Here is a 17,505-nt window from a genome sequence, read left to right on the forward strand (position 1 = left end):
AAGTTGATTGGACTACAACTTCATTAACAAGAGTGCACACACTGAAATGTCTCGCCTTCTTTACTAATCCTTGATACTATCCTGATAGATCTAAATATAAAGCTTTATTACAACTGTCACATAAACTCAACATTAACCAAGAAAATGAAACATTGATCAATGAACCATAAAAATGAGGTCAAGGTCAAATGAACCATGCCAGACACATGTACAGCTAACAATTCTTCAATACAACAAATATAGTTGACTTATTGCTTATAAATAAAGAAAAACAGACCAAAACACAAACACTTAAAACTCAGCAATGGACTGTGAAAATGAGGTCAAGGTCAAATAAAACCTGTGTGACGGACATATAGATCATAAAATATTTCCATACACCAAATATAGTTGACCTAATGCATAAAGTATTAAAAAATAGACCAAAACTAAAAAACTTAACTTTGACCACTGAACCATGAAAATGAGGTCAAGGTCAGATGACACCTGTCAGCTAGACATGTACACCTTACAATCATTCCATAATCCAATTATAGTAGACCTATTGCATATAGTATAAGAAAAACAGACCAAAACACAAAAACTAAACTATAACCACTGAACCATGAAAATGAGGTCAAGGTCAGATGACACCTGCCAGTTGGACATGTACACTTTACAGTCCTTCCATACACAGAATATAATAGACCTATTGCTTATAGTATCTTAAATATGGACTTGACCACGAAAACTTAACCTTGTTCACTGATCCATGAAATGAGGTCGAGGTCAAGTGAAAACTGTCTGACAGGCATGACGACCTTGCAAGGTACGCACATACCAAATATAGGTATCCAATTACTTATAATAAGAGAGAATTTAACATTACAAAAAATCTTAACTTTTTTTTCAAGTAGTCACTGAACCATGAAAATGAGGTCAAGGACATTGGACATGTGACTGGCGGAGAGTTCGTAACATGAGGCATCTATATACAAAGTATGAAGCATCCAGGTCTTCTACCTTCTAAAACATAAAGCTTTTAAGAAGTGATCTAACACCGCCGCCGTAGCCGCCGCAGCCGGATCACTATTCCTATGTTGAGCTTTCTGCAACAAAAGTTACAGGCTCGACAAAAATTACCTTGACCAATAACTTTAATCTGAAACTTGCACTATCATTTTCTATGTTCAATGGACCATGAAATTGGGGTCAAAACTTTAATTTTGGCATTAAAATTAGAAAGATCATATCATAGGGCACATGTGTACTAAGTTTCCAGTTGATTGCACTTCAACTTCATCAAAAACTACCTTGACCAAAAACTTTAACCTAAAACTTGCACTGTCATTCTCTATGTTCAATGGACCGTGAAATTGGGGTCAAAACTCGTAATTTGGCATTATTAAAATTAGAAAGATCATATCATAGGGCATATGTGTACTAAGTTTCAAGTTGATTGCACTTCAACTTCATCAAAAACTACCTTGACCAAAAACTTTAACCTAAAACTTGCACTGTCATTCTCTATGTTCAGTGGACTGTAAAGTTGGAGTAAAAACTCTAATTTGGCATTTAAATTAGAAGGATCATATCATAGGGCACATGTGTACTAAGTTTCAAGTTAATTGGACTTCAACTTCATCAAAAACTACCTTGACCAAAAACTTTAACCTGAAGTGGGATGAACAGAGGAACTAACAGATGAACGAAAACATGATGAAAAGACGTACAGACTAGAAAACATAATGCCCCTCTTCTATCACAGGTGAACGAACGTACAGACAAGAAAACATAATGCCCCCTCTACTATCGAAGGTGAACCGATGTACAGACCAGAAAACATAATGCCCCTCTACTATCGAAGGTGGGGCATAAAAATAATAACTACTTATTTTATACAACGAGATAAAACAAAAGACCTGGAAAAGCCTGTGTTGCTCACCAAGATCTTTATGCATCTTCAAAAATGGACAATCCAAACATAAAGAACTGAAAGAGCAACAAATGTTCCATTTTTATTTTATTACAGTACAAAAACTAATATTAGTAATGTTTTGTTAAAATAAATAAAGAAGAAAAGATACATTTAAGGATATATTATCACAGACTAGACAATACTAAATCAGTGGACGGATACTGAAATAATTAACAAACTAAACAGGAAAAGAACTTGACGTATAGTCTGGTTAAACTTAATTGAAGTGACATACATAATAGCTATGCTTTAATTCCTTAACCAATAAAATTCAATATCCCTATAGTATTAGAAGTATCCCCTTAAAATAAATATAATTACAGATCTAAAAAATTCTTAAAGAGTAGGCAATTTCAAAATTTTGTTAGCAAAGGAGAAATCAATACAAAATTATGTGCAGAAAACATCAAAATTAGTCCTTTTCAAGTATAAAAACAAGCAAATTGTAAGGTTCCATATAGTTGAATGACAACAATGATTTATATAATTATGTGTCTGTCTAATACATTTTCCATTACAAATTGTATAAAATCTTGATATTTAAAAAGGGAAAGGGAGGGAAGAACTCATAATGAATTAGCATTTGTATTGAATATATTCATAATTGTTTACTATTACACAAACCCTCTTCTGGAAAATAAATTCTTTGGTAAAACAAGACCCAATTAAATTTCTAGAATTCTTTTATAAAATAAACTTGATTTGGTAAAAAATATTGGAATATTTCCTTTTAAGATTTTAACATTTTTACATCTTGTAAAGAAAACAATTGTTATGATTAAGGATGGTCAGGAATGTAGTTTCTAGCAACGCAGGTATTTCAGCAATAAATCACTGATATGTGTGTAATATTGATATGTTAGAATATTTATATACTTTAAACATAATAGTTTTACTAAATATCTAAAGGTACGACAAATATGTAAATCACTATTCATAAAAGTCAAAGAAGTCATCTTCTTCTTGTGATGTCTGTTTTTTCTCCATTAGAATATCTAAGTCTGTTTCAGAATCCAAATCGGAACTTATCATCACAACTGTAAAAGAAATCATTTCCATTCAACTAACATAAAAAATACATTTAGCCTCATAAAAATAATGTCCACTGTACAGGAACATATATGTTAGAAATACTGTTCCCAGCTCTATATAAGTTTGGAGATGCCCAAAAGTACCAAGGTAATGGTGGATGAACCTGGTATGTTTATGTAAGGTCATTTTGTACAGACACATCAATTCTTATGCAGAAATAAAGACTAAATACATTGGACTACTAATTCAGTGGTTACCATTATAAGTAGAGATGTTAAATTTTTGTGGGGTATTAAATTTCGTGGATATATTCTTTCCACAAAATATTCGAAAATCAAATCCTCCATAAATTTCAGAATGTGATCACTCACCTCTGATAGACAGGAATATATGAAACATAGAGAGCTATATGTTAAAATGTAGCACACTTAACTATATACCACCAATTATGAAAAGTTGAACAAAATCATTATAAACAACTTCAGTTTTTTGCTAAAATTACTTAGTTTAATTTTCAATATAAGAAACTGATTTCGATCAGAAAATGTCTGGAGTGACCTTAAAGATTTTAATTTAAACTTGAAGTGCTTATATATTATCTGAAAGTGAGTTCTCTATTTTCTATTAAATACAAATTTGGCTTTTTTCTTACCTGGTGCAGGTCTTTTGAATGGCTGCATTTTGTCTGATCTCCCTGTAGAAGCTGCCTCTGATTTAACACTGTAATATTAGTCATAAATAGTCAATACAAAATAATGGCGATTTTCTAGACTGAGTTTAATAGATAAATTAAGTAAAAGTCAGTATAATGCACCAAATAAATCCTGTTCTACAATGTCACATATATATCTCTACCATGTCACCTGATATCTACTGTGTCATTTAAAATATCGGTATCATGCCACCTTGTCACCTAATATCTATATCATCAACTAAAATATCACAACTTGAACCATGTCATTTAAAATATCACAACCATGTCACCTTGTCAACTTTTATCTATAATGTCACTTAAAATATCACCACTAAATTATCTAAAATATCACTACCATGTCACCTGGTATCTACTATATCACCTAAAATATCATTATCATGTCATCTAAAATATCACTACCACATCACCATGTCACCTAAAATAACACTACCATGTCACTTAAAATATCACTACCATGTCACTTTGTCACCTATTAAATATCTATAATGTCACTTAAAATATCCCTACCCACTCATCTTAAATATCACTACCACGTCACCATGTCATCTAAAATTATCACTAACTTGTATCAATATCTAATTAACTAAGTCATTGTAGAAGTTTATTTTTTTATTTTCTGTATTGTAAACTTGTATCTTTTGGTCAAGGTCATATTGGTTTGGTGCCAAATAAACCAATATGACCTTGGCAAAAACATAAAAATTTACTCTCTTTATGACCCTAGAATGACAATTCAAACCAGGATCAATTAAAATATTAATATTAAGACTAGTTAAGCTAAAAAAAAATCACTCCTACTTTTTGTTATCTATACCATTTTAAACTTGACCACATGTACAATCATGCAGGTGCAATTGTGTAGTAAAGTGAAAGGTACAGGAGTTGTGTTGTGTAACACTAGGAATGGCTGAAGTGCAGAAGTAATATACAGGTACAGGTATATGAATATATATTTACATTTACAAACAAATTTATGTATTCATACAACACTCAATGTTATACTAGACCCTTCATAAAGTGTATTTGAAAATTTAGAAATCTGTTTTATGCATAGTAGGATTGCTACATGCATAACTACAAATATTTATCAGCTAACACGATTTGAGGGTACTCTTTTTTTAATTGGTTATGGTCCATAGTGTTAAAATTACAATATCTACCTTACATTATAAATCATTAATAGGGAAAATAAGAAGATGTGATTGCCAATGAGAAAACTATCAATTATTACAGTAAACCACAAGAAAGTACAAAGTGTGAACAGCAACATGCAGGTCACCTCATGATGGCCTTCAACAATAAACAAAATCCATAACATTTAGTTAGCTATAAAAGACCATGAAGACAAAATGTGAAAAATATTCACCCTCAACCTGGGGAAGTGGTTTAAAAGCACAACATCAGAAACAAGATAAACTATGAGCTATAGCTCACTATTGATACCCTTGCTTAATGTTTTTTTTGTAATGAGAAAGTTGAAAAGAAATGAATCTTAAATCATCACAGGGTATTTATTGCATGTTCACATGAAGCCTGATGACAAAGTTGTAGGTCCGGTAAGGGCCGATTCAAGTTCATCTAATGAAAGATTTTAAACACTTTTTAAACATTTAAGTGTATATTTCAATTGATTCCATTAGTGTATGTGAAAGATTTTAACTGATTAAGTCATTAAAACGCTCCGATCCAAGCATAAATATGAAAAATCTATCAAATTTGCCAAAATTCCTCACTTTTCAGATGGTTTTTGTCAAAAATGAAAGTGGCCCATATGTGTTCATCCTCAACCTTTATATGTATTATGTATTTTCATCAAATACAACTTACATTTCAATATTATGAATGAACACGAATGCGGCCACTTTCATTTAAGACGGAAACCGTCTAAAATTTAGCTAAAATGCTAAAATTGTGAAGATTTCAGTAATGAGCATGACTTTATGATGCTAGTACCCGATATATATGCATTGTATTGTAAAAAACAGCCCATATTTATGTAGCAGAAGCATTCTACTTTTCAATAGATGTCTTCATGATTACATTTTCACAATTTTCTAAAACGGCTCTATTTTGGGGCCAAAAAGGGGTCTTACTGAACCTACTCCTTAACAAAGCTGTTATTTGCAGTTCTCAAGACTAATGCGACAAAATTTCATATAAGTTTGAATGTGAAAAAATAATATGCCTGTATACTGGGTAATTACTTAGTAAATAGGAAATTGATAGGCAACGATTCTGAAATCTTGTCACATCTAATAGCATGCTGATATAAAGTCTGATAACAAAGTTCAGGAAGCTATTATTTGTAGCTCCCTAGAGAAATGCAACAAAATTTCATACATGACTATTATCTTTTAGAACATCTAAGTATTTTAAAAACAGGAAGTTATTGAGCAATGAAATTGAAACAAAGTCACAGTGTGAGAATGCTAACATGAAGCCAAAAACAAATTTGAGGAAGCTTTAATTTGTAGTTGCCTAGAAAAATTTTTGGAATTTGAAAAATGTTTATACATCATGTTAAGAATAAATTATTGTGAAAAATCTTTCTGGGCAAGTATCCCAATAATAAGAATTCTAGTTATGATATCCGACAGATACATCTATATTATAGTATTAATGTATGGACTTTTTCATATTGGCCCTGTAACATGCCCAAGGTGTTAATAATGGCCAAGGATGGTTGTAATGGCCCTGAGGCAACGCCGAGGGCCATTACAACTGTCCGAGGCCATTATTTATATCAAGGGCATGTTACAGGGCCAATATGAAAAAGTCCATATATTGATACTTTTATTAACCAACTATAAAGGCAAAGATCTTCATTAAAGAACAGTCTTCGAGTCTCGAATCCAAAATTATACAGCTATCCACAAACTACAACAGGACCAATACAGAAAAGCCCGTTTCATAACATTTTTATTAAATGGTTTTAATTCTTCGATTAAACAAAGAGTAAAAACTTACCGTGAAGATAGAGATATAGGAATTTCATAGCTGAACTTCAACTTATCTTTTCGCATTCAATTTCGCATGGAATTTTAGTCAACATTGTGACTGTCAGATGTAATTTCTGATTTCTCATCCAAGTACTTAATTTTATGCTATTAAAATTCATTTCATCTAGCAAATAAAAAGTAGCTGGGAAGAATTAATCAGACAGTTTTACTATTCTAAAGTCTGCATTCTGAGGATAGAACAACGGAAATGAAACAGTGATAATAATCGAAAATCGTTCTCGAAAAAGTCTGTGAAATATTTCCGTTTCAAGTCGTTACAAAACAATGTTAATGAACATCATTTAAACTTATTTTTATGATATTAAGTTTAAAAAAAGAATAAAAAAATGTCACACTTTTTTAAAGAAATAAACGACATTTTGTTTTAATCGATGTCCCGTTTCATCTGTTCATAATGCATGACTGTGATTTTGTAATGCACGGGTGTGGTTTCATAATGCATGACTGAGATTTCGTAATGCATGACTGAGATCTCGTAATGACTGGCTGTAGCAATTTCTCCGTTCATAATAATCAGATGTCAAAATTTTCCTTTTATAAAGCATGGACATTTCTATACATATTGTAGTAAGTTGGTTAATAAGCATCAATAAATTTCATATTGTTGAAAATCTGTTTAAATCTTATATTTTACAAATACATAAAGCACTTTGAAACTCACACCATTGATTAGTTAATATGGACATGTTATGGTAGAAAATCACTCAGCCAAGAAATTAAGTACAGAAAATAATACAATATTTATAACCAATGTCCCAAGGAATCGTCAATCTTCAATGGCACAGAGCTTTATTAGTTACCTCTTCTGCATGCCTGTTGGCACATACACTGGTGAAGTTGCTGAACTTGTTTCAGATAGTGGCTCCATCTGTTGTGTTGGTCTAGATTGTGACATAATAGCAGTGGTAGGCTGAGGTGGGATAGTACTGTAAAGCCATTGTGAGAAATAAATGAAAGAGGGAAGTTACATACTTGTGACAGTATAGTGCTAATATTCTCTTATCATTAAATGCATATAAATTCGAAATTCAGAAAATTAGAAAACTCTGATAGTTAAATCAATTAAAATGATTTATTTTTTTGTTGCTTTATCTCAAGGGTTGTTTAAACTCTAAGCAGAGAATTTCCACTAGCACTATACATTAAAACAAAGACTGATGTCATTTCACTCATATTTATCTTTTGTCATAAAAGAAACATCATTGAAGTTTAAGGTATTTTTGAAATAACTTTTTTTTAGACGAGACAAAAAATGAGAAAAAAATATTTTGAGGGATTAACCATTAACCCACATTCTAACCATCTTGACTGAATATAGAGTGAAATAACATATCAATTCTAAACAAGTAACTTTCAAATTACAAGCCAAACCATTCTATGAAAAGTAGTATATAACTATAAAAGAACTGTTTTAAATGCAAGAGAACAAAAGAGAGTTCTGTGTAAAATCTAATTAACTATGATTAATTAACTCTGATATAATTGAAATTCATTTAATTTTAAAAGTATATTTATTTGTTTTGCTATTAATAATACTGTAATAAAAGCCAGACTGTATTGATGAAATATAATAAAACACAATTTTACATCTATAATAAATCATGGCTTATATTGGTTTTCAATTAATAATACTTTAATACTCAAATTCCAACTCAACTAAAACTACTAACAAGCCTTCAAAATTTCAGCAACAATGACATTCAGATATCTTAGGTTTTTTAATTGTGTAAGCTAGAACTACATTTGCAAAATCAAGAATAAGTTGGCATATAAATAAAGCAAGCAAAGCAAGGAAGGAAAAATATGTTGAAACTTGGAAAACAAGGGAAAAAGAAATACTACTGAATTAGTATCTTAAATCATCTGTTTTTCAGGTTATATATAAAACAGGCATGGATCATAAGACTGCATATATTTATTTTTGATTTTTGTAACTTCTGACTGCAGAACAAGTACATATGGTTATTGACTTTTTTTTAAATAAAAAATGGTAATAAAACTGTGAAACTTCAGATTAAATTCTTGCTGTATGACAATATTGAATAAGCTTTGTGAACAACTGTTGTTTAAATCTAACATTGTGAAATTTTATAAATATGTCTTTATATATATAAATTGTTGCTTAGTAAATGAATTCCTTAAAATTGAGAGAATGGAACAGACTACCTCAACCATTATTTCAGATGCTTTACAAATATTGATATGTTTAGAACTGAATAAATTTTTCATGAAAAACAATCCATGAATCTAGTTTTGCTTGAACTGCTATGTTATTTAAATAATATTTAAATAATCAGCAAATCTGCATTTAAAGCATTATCTATATCAAAGAATAGCTAAAGTAAAAGCCTCTAATATAAAGCAGTAATTATCAAAATTATTTGTTTAATTTTGAAATACTTCCATAATATATTATCATCATGTAATGATAATTAATCACTCAAACCCTTTACTGGTACCACACCAAATTTGCCATGTTCGTTTTTTTAGAGAAGAGAGACATCTTTATTGATGACCCTTACAGTTTTTCACCTCCAAAATTTTATTAAAACTTGTTCATAAATTTCATATGAGCAGATCAAAATCTGACATGTTTTTGAAGGGTGAAGGATGCTAAGTAATTGCATTAGCCCACAAAGCCTTTTCATCAAATTGTTCTGATACACTGGAACACGAAAGCCATTAATATATATCAACATGCAAAAAAGTATTAAATGACCTCATTTACCTAGATGTCTCCCTTGGGGTTCTAGGAGACAGAGTCGATGCAAACTGTTTTTCTACATCGTCATCCGTGTCATCTTCATCATCACTATTATCGTCATGGTAACTGGGTTGTTTCTGACCACTCATGGTACCAGACAACAAATTACGATAAGCTGCGGTTTCTATAAATGTAGAACTAATTCATGTAAGAAAATAACCTAACTCTAATTTTAACATTTCATTTAAATGCTTGAGTTACACAAGGCATATTTATACTTAATGTATTTACACAATGTTAACTTCTCTGTATTTTGGCTTTCCTCAATTCAAAAAAGAGAGGGAAAGAGTTAAAATTTCTATTTTCTTTGAATTTTCTTTGTTAACCATTTTGAAATTGTTTCATCATCAAACATCTAACTATGCATGTAAAGTCCATTCTTAATTACATAAACTTTAAAAAAGAAAATATGTATTTTTATTTGATAAATAGTCTGTTAACTGAATTAAACCTAGCAAACATGCTTTGCTATGAAATATAACACAATCACTCCATGCTTTACAATATAAGATATATTAAAGTCAAGATTTACCCAAAACACGTTAAAAGGTGTAAAGAAATCTGATGCTTGACTGTGATTAAAGTAAGATGACATGAGTTCATGATGATGAAACATTTGTAATGATAAAAGGCCTTAGCTGAGGGGGAGGACAGGGGGTACCCTTCTCCCTTCTCCCACCCCTCTTCTCCTTTCTCCTACCCCTCTTCTCCTTATTTTTTTTTTTAATTTACCGGAAAAAAGAGATATTTAATTTTTTCATATTTTATTTTTTTTCTCCAACTTTTTCTCCTTTCTCCCAGCCTTCCTCTCCTTTCTCCTACCCCCTTTCTCCCTGTCTCCCTTACCTCTGTCCTCCCCCTCTTAGCTAATGGTCAATATTTGGCTATGAAACATTTTGTCAAAAAAAAACACACAAATTATGTATTTTGTTTATGTCATTTTAAAGTTGTCATTTGAAGACTTTTTCCCTTAACATTTTGATTATACCAATATACTTTACAAAATGTAAATATTTTTGATTTATATGAAGTTCTTTTTTTGTTTTAATTTAGACTGTCACTGCTTCAACGTTATTGTTGAGATCTCATGTAAAAATTAAAAAATAAATACTTTGTTATCAAGTTTATAATAGTATGTGCATGGTTAAAAATTAATAAAAAAAAATTATATTTAAATATTTTTTTCACGCATTTCAAATAGTTCATCTTAAACATCTTGGTAAACTTGCATCCTTCTACATAAATAATTTTCATAAATTTCAAATGTACTTTATTTTAATTTTGTTCATCTTTGTTTATGTGTGTGAAGCAAAAATACAACTTGTCTTGGATACTATTAAAAAATTAAATTTCCCTATGTTGATGGCTTTGGTGTGTGAATAAATGTTGAATGACTATTGTGCTATGTGCATTAACATTGTATTTAGATATAAACAAAATGAGCATTTTTAAGAAAGATGACTGATAGTATGTATTAGAAAGAGATTTCTTACTATTCATCTGTCCACCTAGCAAAACATATTGGTTTTGAATATTTTGTAATAAGATTATAATTATGTCCTGTAAAACATCAACCAATGCATTTATCGTAGCCAATAAAAATCATATTTTATATCACAGTCATTCCCAAAAAATGGGTACAATTCGAATGTAGACACTGTTCAAAAATAAATTTCAACTGAGCGGAGAGAGAGTGCTGTTTTCTTTTGTGTCTTTATCTAGTCTGTCATTTTTTTTATTTTTACTTACACCATTTTAGTTGTTTTCAAGTTTTAGCATTTTTTGTAAGACAAGGTAAGTATGAACGTATCGGAGGTTAGTGTTGTATAAAGTCATCTTAAAAAATGCATTAGAGAAAAACACAAGGTTTAAATCAAGGCCCATGTGAAATGGGTTACATTTACCACCATAACAAACTGATTTATACGTATTATTCTGTATATATTGAAAGCAAATACCAATTTTAAGGTCTGAATTAAAATAGCGTTTAAAAAATAATTCAAATTAGTAGTTTTCACAACTTATTTAGTAATGAATTTAAACTAATGAAATGTTATGCTGTATAATATTTTAGTTTCATAATACAGCTTTCCAGGAAAAACCCTATTATATATGTTTTGAATCACTTGTATGTATTTTTTATGCTTGTATTAATCCACACCCCCATCTTTGTTACGGAGGTTAATAACAAACTAGTATCTAAATGCTGATACATAGTAATACATAACTCTTTAATGCTAGCCTTTCTAAACAATTTATTGACATAACAAACTAAAAAACTGTTTTCTATCAAGTTATATGTTTTTATTTAATCAAATGGACTTGTTCTTGTCAAAATCTCCGTAACGATTCACGAACTTTCACTCAAAAATATTTTTTACCTAAACCGAATAATGTTCAACTTGATTTTATTAGCTCTATACAGATAATGTCATCTTCATTCACACTATAATGTATATATTATACTCAACTATGAAGTTTTGGAGTCAAATAGTTTCATTTCAAAAATGTCTATCCTCCATAACGACATTTAAAACCTCCATAATGGACAATTCTAGTTCTTACCAACATCCAAACATATAAATGAATGTAAATATTGGAATTAAATGACAAACAAGACAACAGAATTACACATTTTTCTCAGTAAATCCTTATCGAAGAAGGGTAGAGTCCTGTTAGAGAAAAAAAACTTTTTTTCCTTAAATTTCTATCCTCCGTAACGTAAATCAATGATGTCTTCTATGATTGACATCACCTTTAGATATTTATTAGTGATAATTGATGGACTGATTTGGTATCTATAACAATGTACAAGGATTTCAATTGGTATGATCGTGTTTCCATGCATGTTTAGAATTTTTTTATTTGCATAACCTCCGTTACATTGATGGGTCCTAAATAATCTTGAAAATGTTTGCTATAAACCGCTGTTAAAGTTATGATTGTTGTCATTATGACACAAGTTGTGTTGTAGACTATTTTAAATCTAAGAAAATGGCTGATATAACATGTATTAAACGTTATAATGTTGCTCACATAATAGGGAAAAACAAGTTAACCTACCTTTCTAAAAAATAACATTTTTTTTTCTCAAAATCTGTATTTTGTTTCTCTGTTTCCTTTATAATAAATGCTGTCTGGTACAAAAATGACTTTCGGCAGTGTCAGCACCGCTGATACTGATAAAAAAAAGTCTGACAACTTAACTGTAAATAACTGCGTCACGGAGGTTATTTTAACGGAGGTTAGTTTTATTTACATTATACATGGAAATATGTAACAATATTGTTGAGTTGCTTTCTCAAAACTGATTATTGAGAAGCTTTATGGGTGCTTTCAATGAAATAATCATCATTTGATTTGTTCTTGGTAAGTGCGTTCCAGAATACGCGTTACGTAGGTTAGATTCTTATATGCGACAATCGAAAAAAAGAGAAAAAGAAGATTTTTTTTAATTTTTCGTTTCATTGCAATAAAAGTTAAAGGCAGGATTTTAATATTTGATGTATCAACTTTGCTTAAAGTCATTTTGGGCATGATATCCAATCATATAAATATGTTTTGACTGTACCTAAAGATACGTTACGGTAGGTTATACGTTTATCGGCGACATTGGTTTCATGGGTAAATCAAAGTGTATATTTTAACTTTTGATTCTAAAATATTTTTGTGGATAAAAATCAATATAGTGTCAAATAAAAAATGCAAATCTAATCATGATTTAGATGAAATAAAGTATTTTAATTCACACCGATATTTGGAGTTTTTCTTGGCGACATTCGGAAATCGTGTGATTTCCGTATATTGAATAGAAAATCACACAAATATATTTACGATTTACATCACAAAAGAATATAATTTTATTTTAGCATACATATTAATCACTTAGAACACGAAAAAGATTATCTGTGACATATGTTAAGCTTGCATTTAGTGGTTATTTGCCGGCGACACTGTTATTTTGTAATTGTACCCATTTTTTGGGAATGACTGATCATCATATTGTTATTAAATTGCTGTTTTTGTATAATGTATTGGTCATGGTATATTCCCTGTATAACTTTTAAGCTGTGTTGAACCTGGTATAAGTTGCATTGACACAATGCTCTAATTGTACAAAATAAATTTGTGCAATGATGAAATAGATTCCCATCATAACAATAACTTGCTTCAATAAGTGCAAAATTAACTTTTAATAATCGCAACTGTTGCTTTTTTTAGCTTAAAAACTAAACAAAACCACCTGGACCATGAAATATATGCATTTGACTTATATATTAGGGCATATGGTCAGTCTCTCCAAGATGCATGATCTGAATACCAATCTATAGTGTCATGAAGTTATTTGTCTCTTAGAAGTGACTGGACAGGCACATGTACCTTGCTTTTCACACATTAATTAACACTATGATAACCCCCTCAACTTTATTGACGTGAATTAAAAATGTACATTGTCTTTTTGTGGAGACCTATTATCTCCCCTATCAGATATTGTAACCTTACCATTCAAGGGGATTCTTGGTCCATCTGTTGGTACACTTGGTGTTACCATGGTAGTGTCTTCATCATCGCTATGTTGTTTACTGTCAACTAAACTTCCAAACTTCAAAGGCGGAACTGAATTCAGAAAAATAAAACATGAAAGAAAATGTATCACAAAGTAAGAAATATGTTTAAAAGCATGTACAAATCTTGTAACATCTAGATCAACTAGATTTGCCAGGTTTACACCAGTGTGCTTGATTGTGAAATGACATAAGAACTCAATTCTTGGAATGTATGTCATCTAAAACAAAAGAGAGTGGCAAATGATGAAAAAAACATGTGAAATAATTTACTGGGAGCATCAAAATAAAATCATTAAATTGTATATTCGATAGAATCTTTAGAATTTCAGATCATATTTTACTGAAGGCATGCTAAATTCGATTAAACGACAAATCAATAAATTCACCAGACTATTTTTGTCTGACAAAATAATACATTACTAATACAAAACTACAACAAATATAAAAGTAATGATACAAATAATCATTCACTTAGCTTTATTTTTTAAACCAAGACAATATTAAGTTCTGATGAATAATTTGTATAATTTTTCTGCACTAAAATACTAAACTATTTCTTTTCCTTTTGTTGTATACAATGTATATCTCTACATGCAATAATTTGCATATGAGAATATAGAATAAGGAGCACAAATGTTCAGAAAAATATCATATTTTCTAAAAAATCTCAAAACATTTAAGATAATAAAGGAGCATTTAACATAAAAACTTCTTTCCTTTTAATTTGTTATATATTAAACAATTAGCACTACCCAAACTGTTATCATATGATTTCAAATGTAATTAAATGCCATTACCAGATCATATGATGATATGACATGACTGAACCATTTTTGCATTCATTCATTCATGTTAAGATGTAAGAATGAACCAAAACCTATGTTTCATTATGCTACATGACATGTTTAAACTGATCCAATGATTGATTGATTGTTGGCATTTTACACCACTTTTAGCAGTATTGGCTATATTAGGGGTGAAATTTTATGTTGCTGGTATGTTGCTATGTATATGTCTATTCAATTAAGATTTGAGTCAAATGCACCAGCTCATACTGGGTTCAAATTCACAACTTCAGTGGCGATATACTTGTATGACAACAGATGAACTCCTTAGACCACTTGGCGACAACCGCCCCAACTTTTTAAGGCTATGGTTTAAAAAAAAATAAATGATTTGTCAATTCCCCACTTCATTCTGATTTACACAGCAAACAAATATATAGCCATGCATTTAAATATAAAAATTAACATAATTTTTCAACTTCTCAGAAATTCAGTATCATGTTTTACATCATCTAAAATGTATACTTGCTTGTAACATAACAAAATTTGTTGAACTTCATAATTTATAAAAAGAGAGACCAAAAATTGAATGAAAAAAAAACCACAATAAAAAATATTTTCCATTGTTTTTCTTACACAGATTCCAATTGACTAAAGTAACAGAGTAAGCCGTGATTCTTTTTTAATGTTTGGGATGTTATTGACTGTATTTCTGAGAAGAATTAACATGTTTTTTTCTCTTCAAAATTGACTACAGAACATTGTCAAAGAAAGGAAACATTATGTTTATCAATTTCAAATATCCAGAGTCAAATTTGACGCCAACTTCCTAACCTGTGTTACCTTTGTATTTGCCAAACTCATCAATTTCTAACTCAGCTGAAACTAATAATTTCCAACAAAATGAATAAAATGCTTTTTTTTCTTTCTTAAATAATATCTAAAATTATCACTGTATTACTTTTGACAATCACAGAACTTTTAAACGAAAAGTATAAACTGTTAAATATTTCACAGTGATATCTTACCATAGCTTTGTTTAAACTTGTTTATTTACTTTTGACCTTAAATTTGTATCCCTAATAACTTTATTAACTATGTAAATGCATTCAGGTATGGCATCTCAAATTTATTCGTTCATAGTGTGTTACTGTGGATTCATTTATTTTCGTGGGTATCAATTTTCGTGGATTGCTGAAAACTTGAATATTCATGGATATTTGATTTCGTGGTTTTGCAGATCTCTGTATATAAAGCCTATTGAAAATAGAATATTCGTCAAACATTTGAATTCGTGGTTCACCTGTACCTATGAAACCCACGAAAATTGGTATCCAACGAATAATAATGAATCAATAGTAATCTACGCTTTTTGATTGAGTTAAGCCTTGCAATTGATATTTTATCGTGTGTTTTTCTATGGTGTGTTGTTATACTATTGTCTCAGTAAAAGGGAGAAGGTTTGTTACCATTACAGCTTTTACATTAATGCTAGCAAGACAAATTTTTGTTTGACTTGCTTGCTTTGCTTGTGTCAATGTTTGCTCAAGCATGGCAATTAAGATAGGCGGGGCTTCAGCTTGTATACATCATACTTAAATGTTATTGGACGTTATGTTTGAAGTTAAGGACAGTCACACTAAATTTTAAAACATCATAAGATGACAAATATAAAGCGCAATCGTAGAAATGGAAGCCAACAAATTGTGTTTGATTTTTTCTCGAAGATATGCATTTTTTTATCATCCAACTGAAAAGACTGTTGTCAAGTACTTTTAGTAAAACAAAAAAGCTATTCGAACACACCTACGCGGATTAAGTGATTCGAGTGATTCATAAATAGGTATTTCATTTGACCTATATATTTTATCTTTTAGTACTGTGATTTTTTAATGTTACAACGTCAACCTGTAGCTTTGCTATATAAAAATGATAGAATCTGAAGCGAGATGATGTATCAAATGTTCTTTCTTTGTACGTTTTCAACACAAAATATTTATCTCAAACACACCCTAATAAAGAAGGAGACTTGATTTTCTAATAAAAGGATAAATTAATTAGGGGGGGGGGGGGGGGGGGTGACTTAATTATTTTATTTATTATGTCAACTGTTATTGAATATTGCGCACTTTGTATTAATTTTTGCTTGTAAACCTTCAAACTGATTATTCTTTGTTTATAGAGAAGGCAATAAGTGCTTTCTGTTATGTTTACTTTAGTAAGAATTTTTTTAAAAGTGAATAGAAACAAATAAAATAACAATTTTTCTTCTCAAATACGAAGTGTTTTATTGTAAAAAAACCAACCATTTGCATAAGTTTTTAATTCATATATTACATAGTTAAGCAGCAGAACAGTTAGATATCAAGTCGACGACATGGTTATCTATCAAGTTGGATGAAGAAAATACTTCCCTTTTTTTTTTTTTAATTAATACGGATGGAGAACATATCAATCTATAAGTTTACTTATTTCCGTGTCTGTTCTTCCATTACATGACTCAAGAAAAAGAAGGAAAAAAAATTAGTAACAATTGTATCAAAAAGAGAAAATCGAGCGAACCTTCTTATGTTAGGGTGTATTTGAGTTGAATAATTTGTCTAAAAAACGTACAAAGGAAGAACATTTGTTACATCATCTCGCTTCAGATTCTATCATTTTTAT

At 30.1% G+C, this 17,505-nt stretch overlaps 1 protein-coding gene across 4 annotated transcripts in view; it reads right to left on the reverse strand.

The window, feature by feature from the left end:
• Positions 1 to 1,984: 1,984 nt before the first annotated feature.
• Positions 1,985 to 17,505, reverse strand: part of LOC134711907 (centrosomal protein kizuna-like) — a 31,775-nt gene continuing 16,254 nt past the window's right edge. For 3 of the 4 annotated variants that reach the window (XM_063572880.1, XM_063572877.1, XM_063572881.1), the window contains 6 exons: positions 15,685 to 15,726; positions 13,992 to 14,105; positions 9,453 to 9,612; positions 7,525 to 7,650; positions 3,642 to 3,709; positions 1,985 to 2,994 (listed from right to left, as the gene is read on the reverse strand). In XM_063572880.1, coding sequence (XP_063428950.1) covers positions 2,888 to 2,994; positions 3,642 to 3,709; positions 7,525 to 7,650; positions 9,453 to 9,612; positions 13,992 to 14,105; positions 15,685 to 15,726 — 617 coding nt within the window. In that variant the 3' untranslated portion in view covers positions 1,985 to 2,887. The remainder of the gene's footprint in view (positions 2,995 to 3,641; positions 3,710 to 7,524; positions 7,651 to 9,452; positions 9,613 to 13,991; positions 14,106 to 15,684; positions 15,727 to 17,505) is intronic. The other variant, XM_063572879.1, reaches the window with a different exon arrangement.

Source organism: Mytilus trossulus, chromosome 3 (genome assembly GCF_036588685.1).
Source record: "Mytilus trossulus isolate FHL-02 chromosome 3, PNRI_Mtr1.1.1.hap1, whole genome shotgun sequence".
NCBI classification, from domain to species: Eukaryota; Metazoa; Mollusca; class Bivalvia; order Mytilida; family Mytilidae; genus Mytilus; species Mytilus trossulus.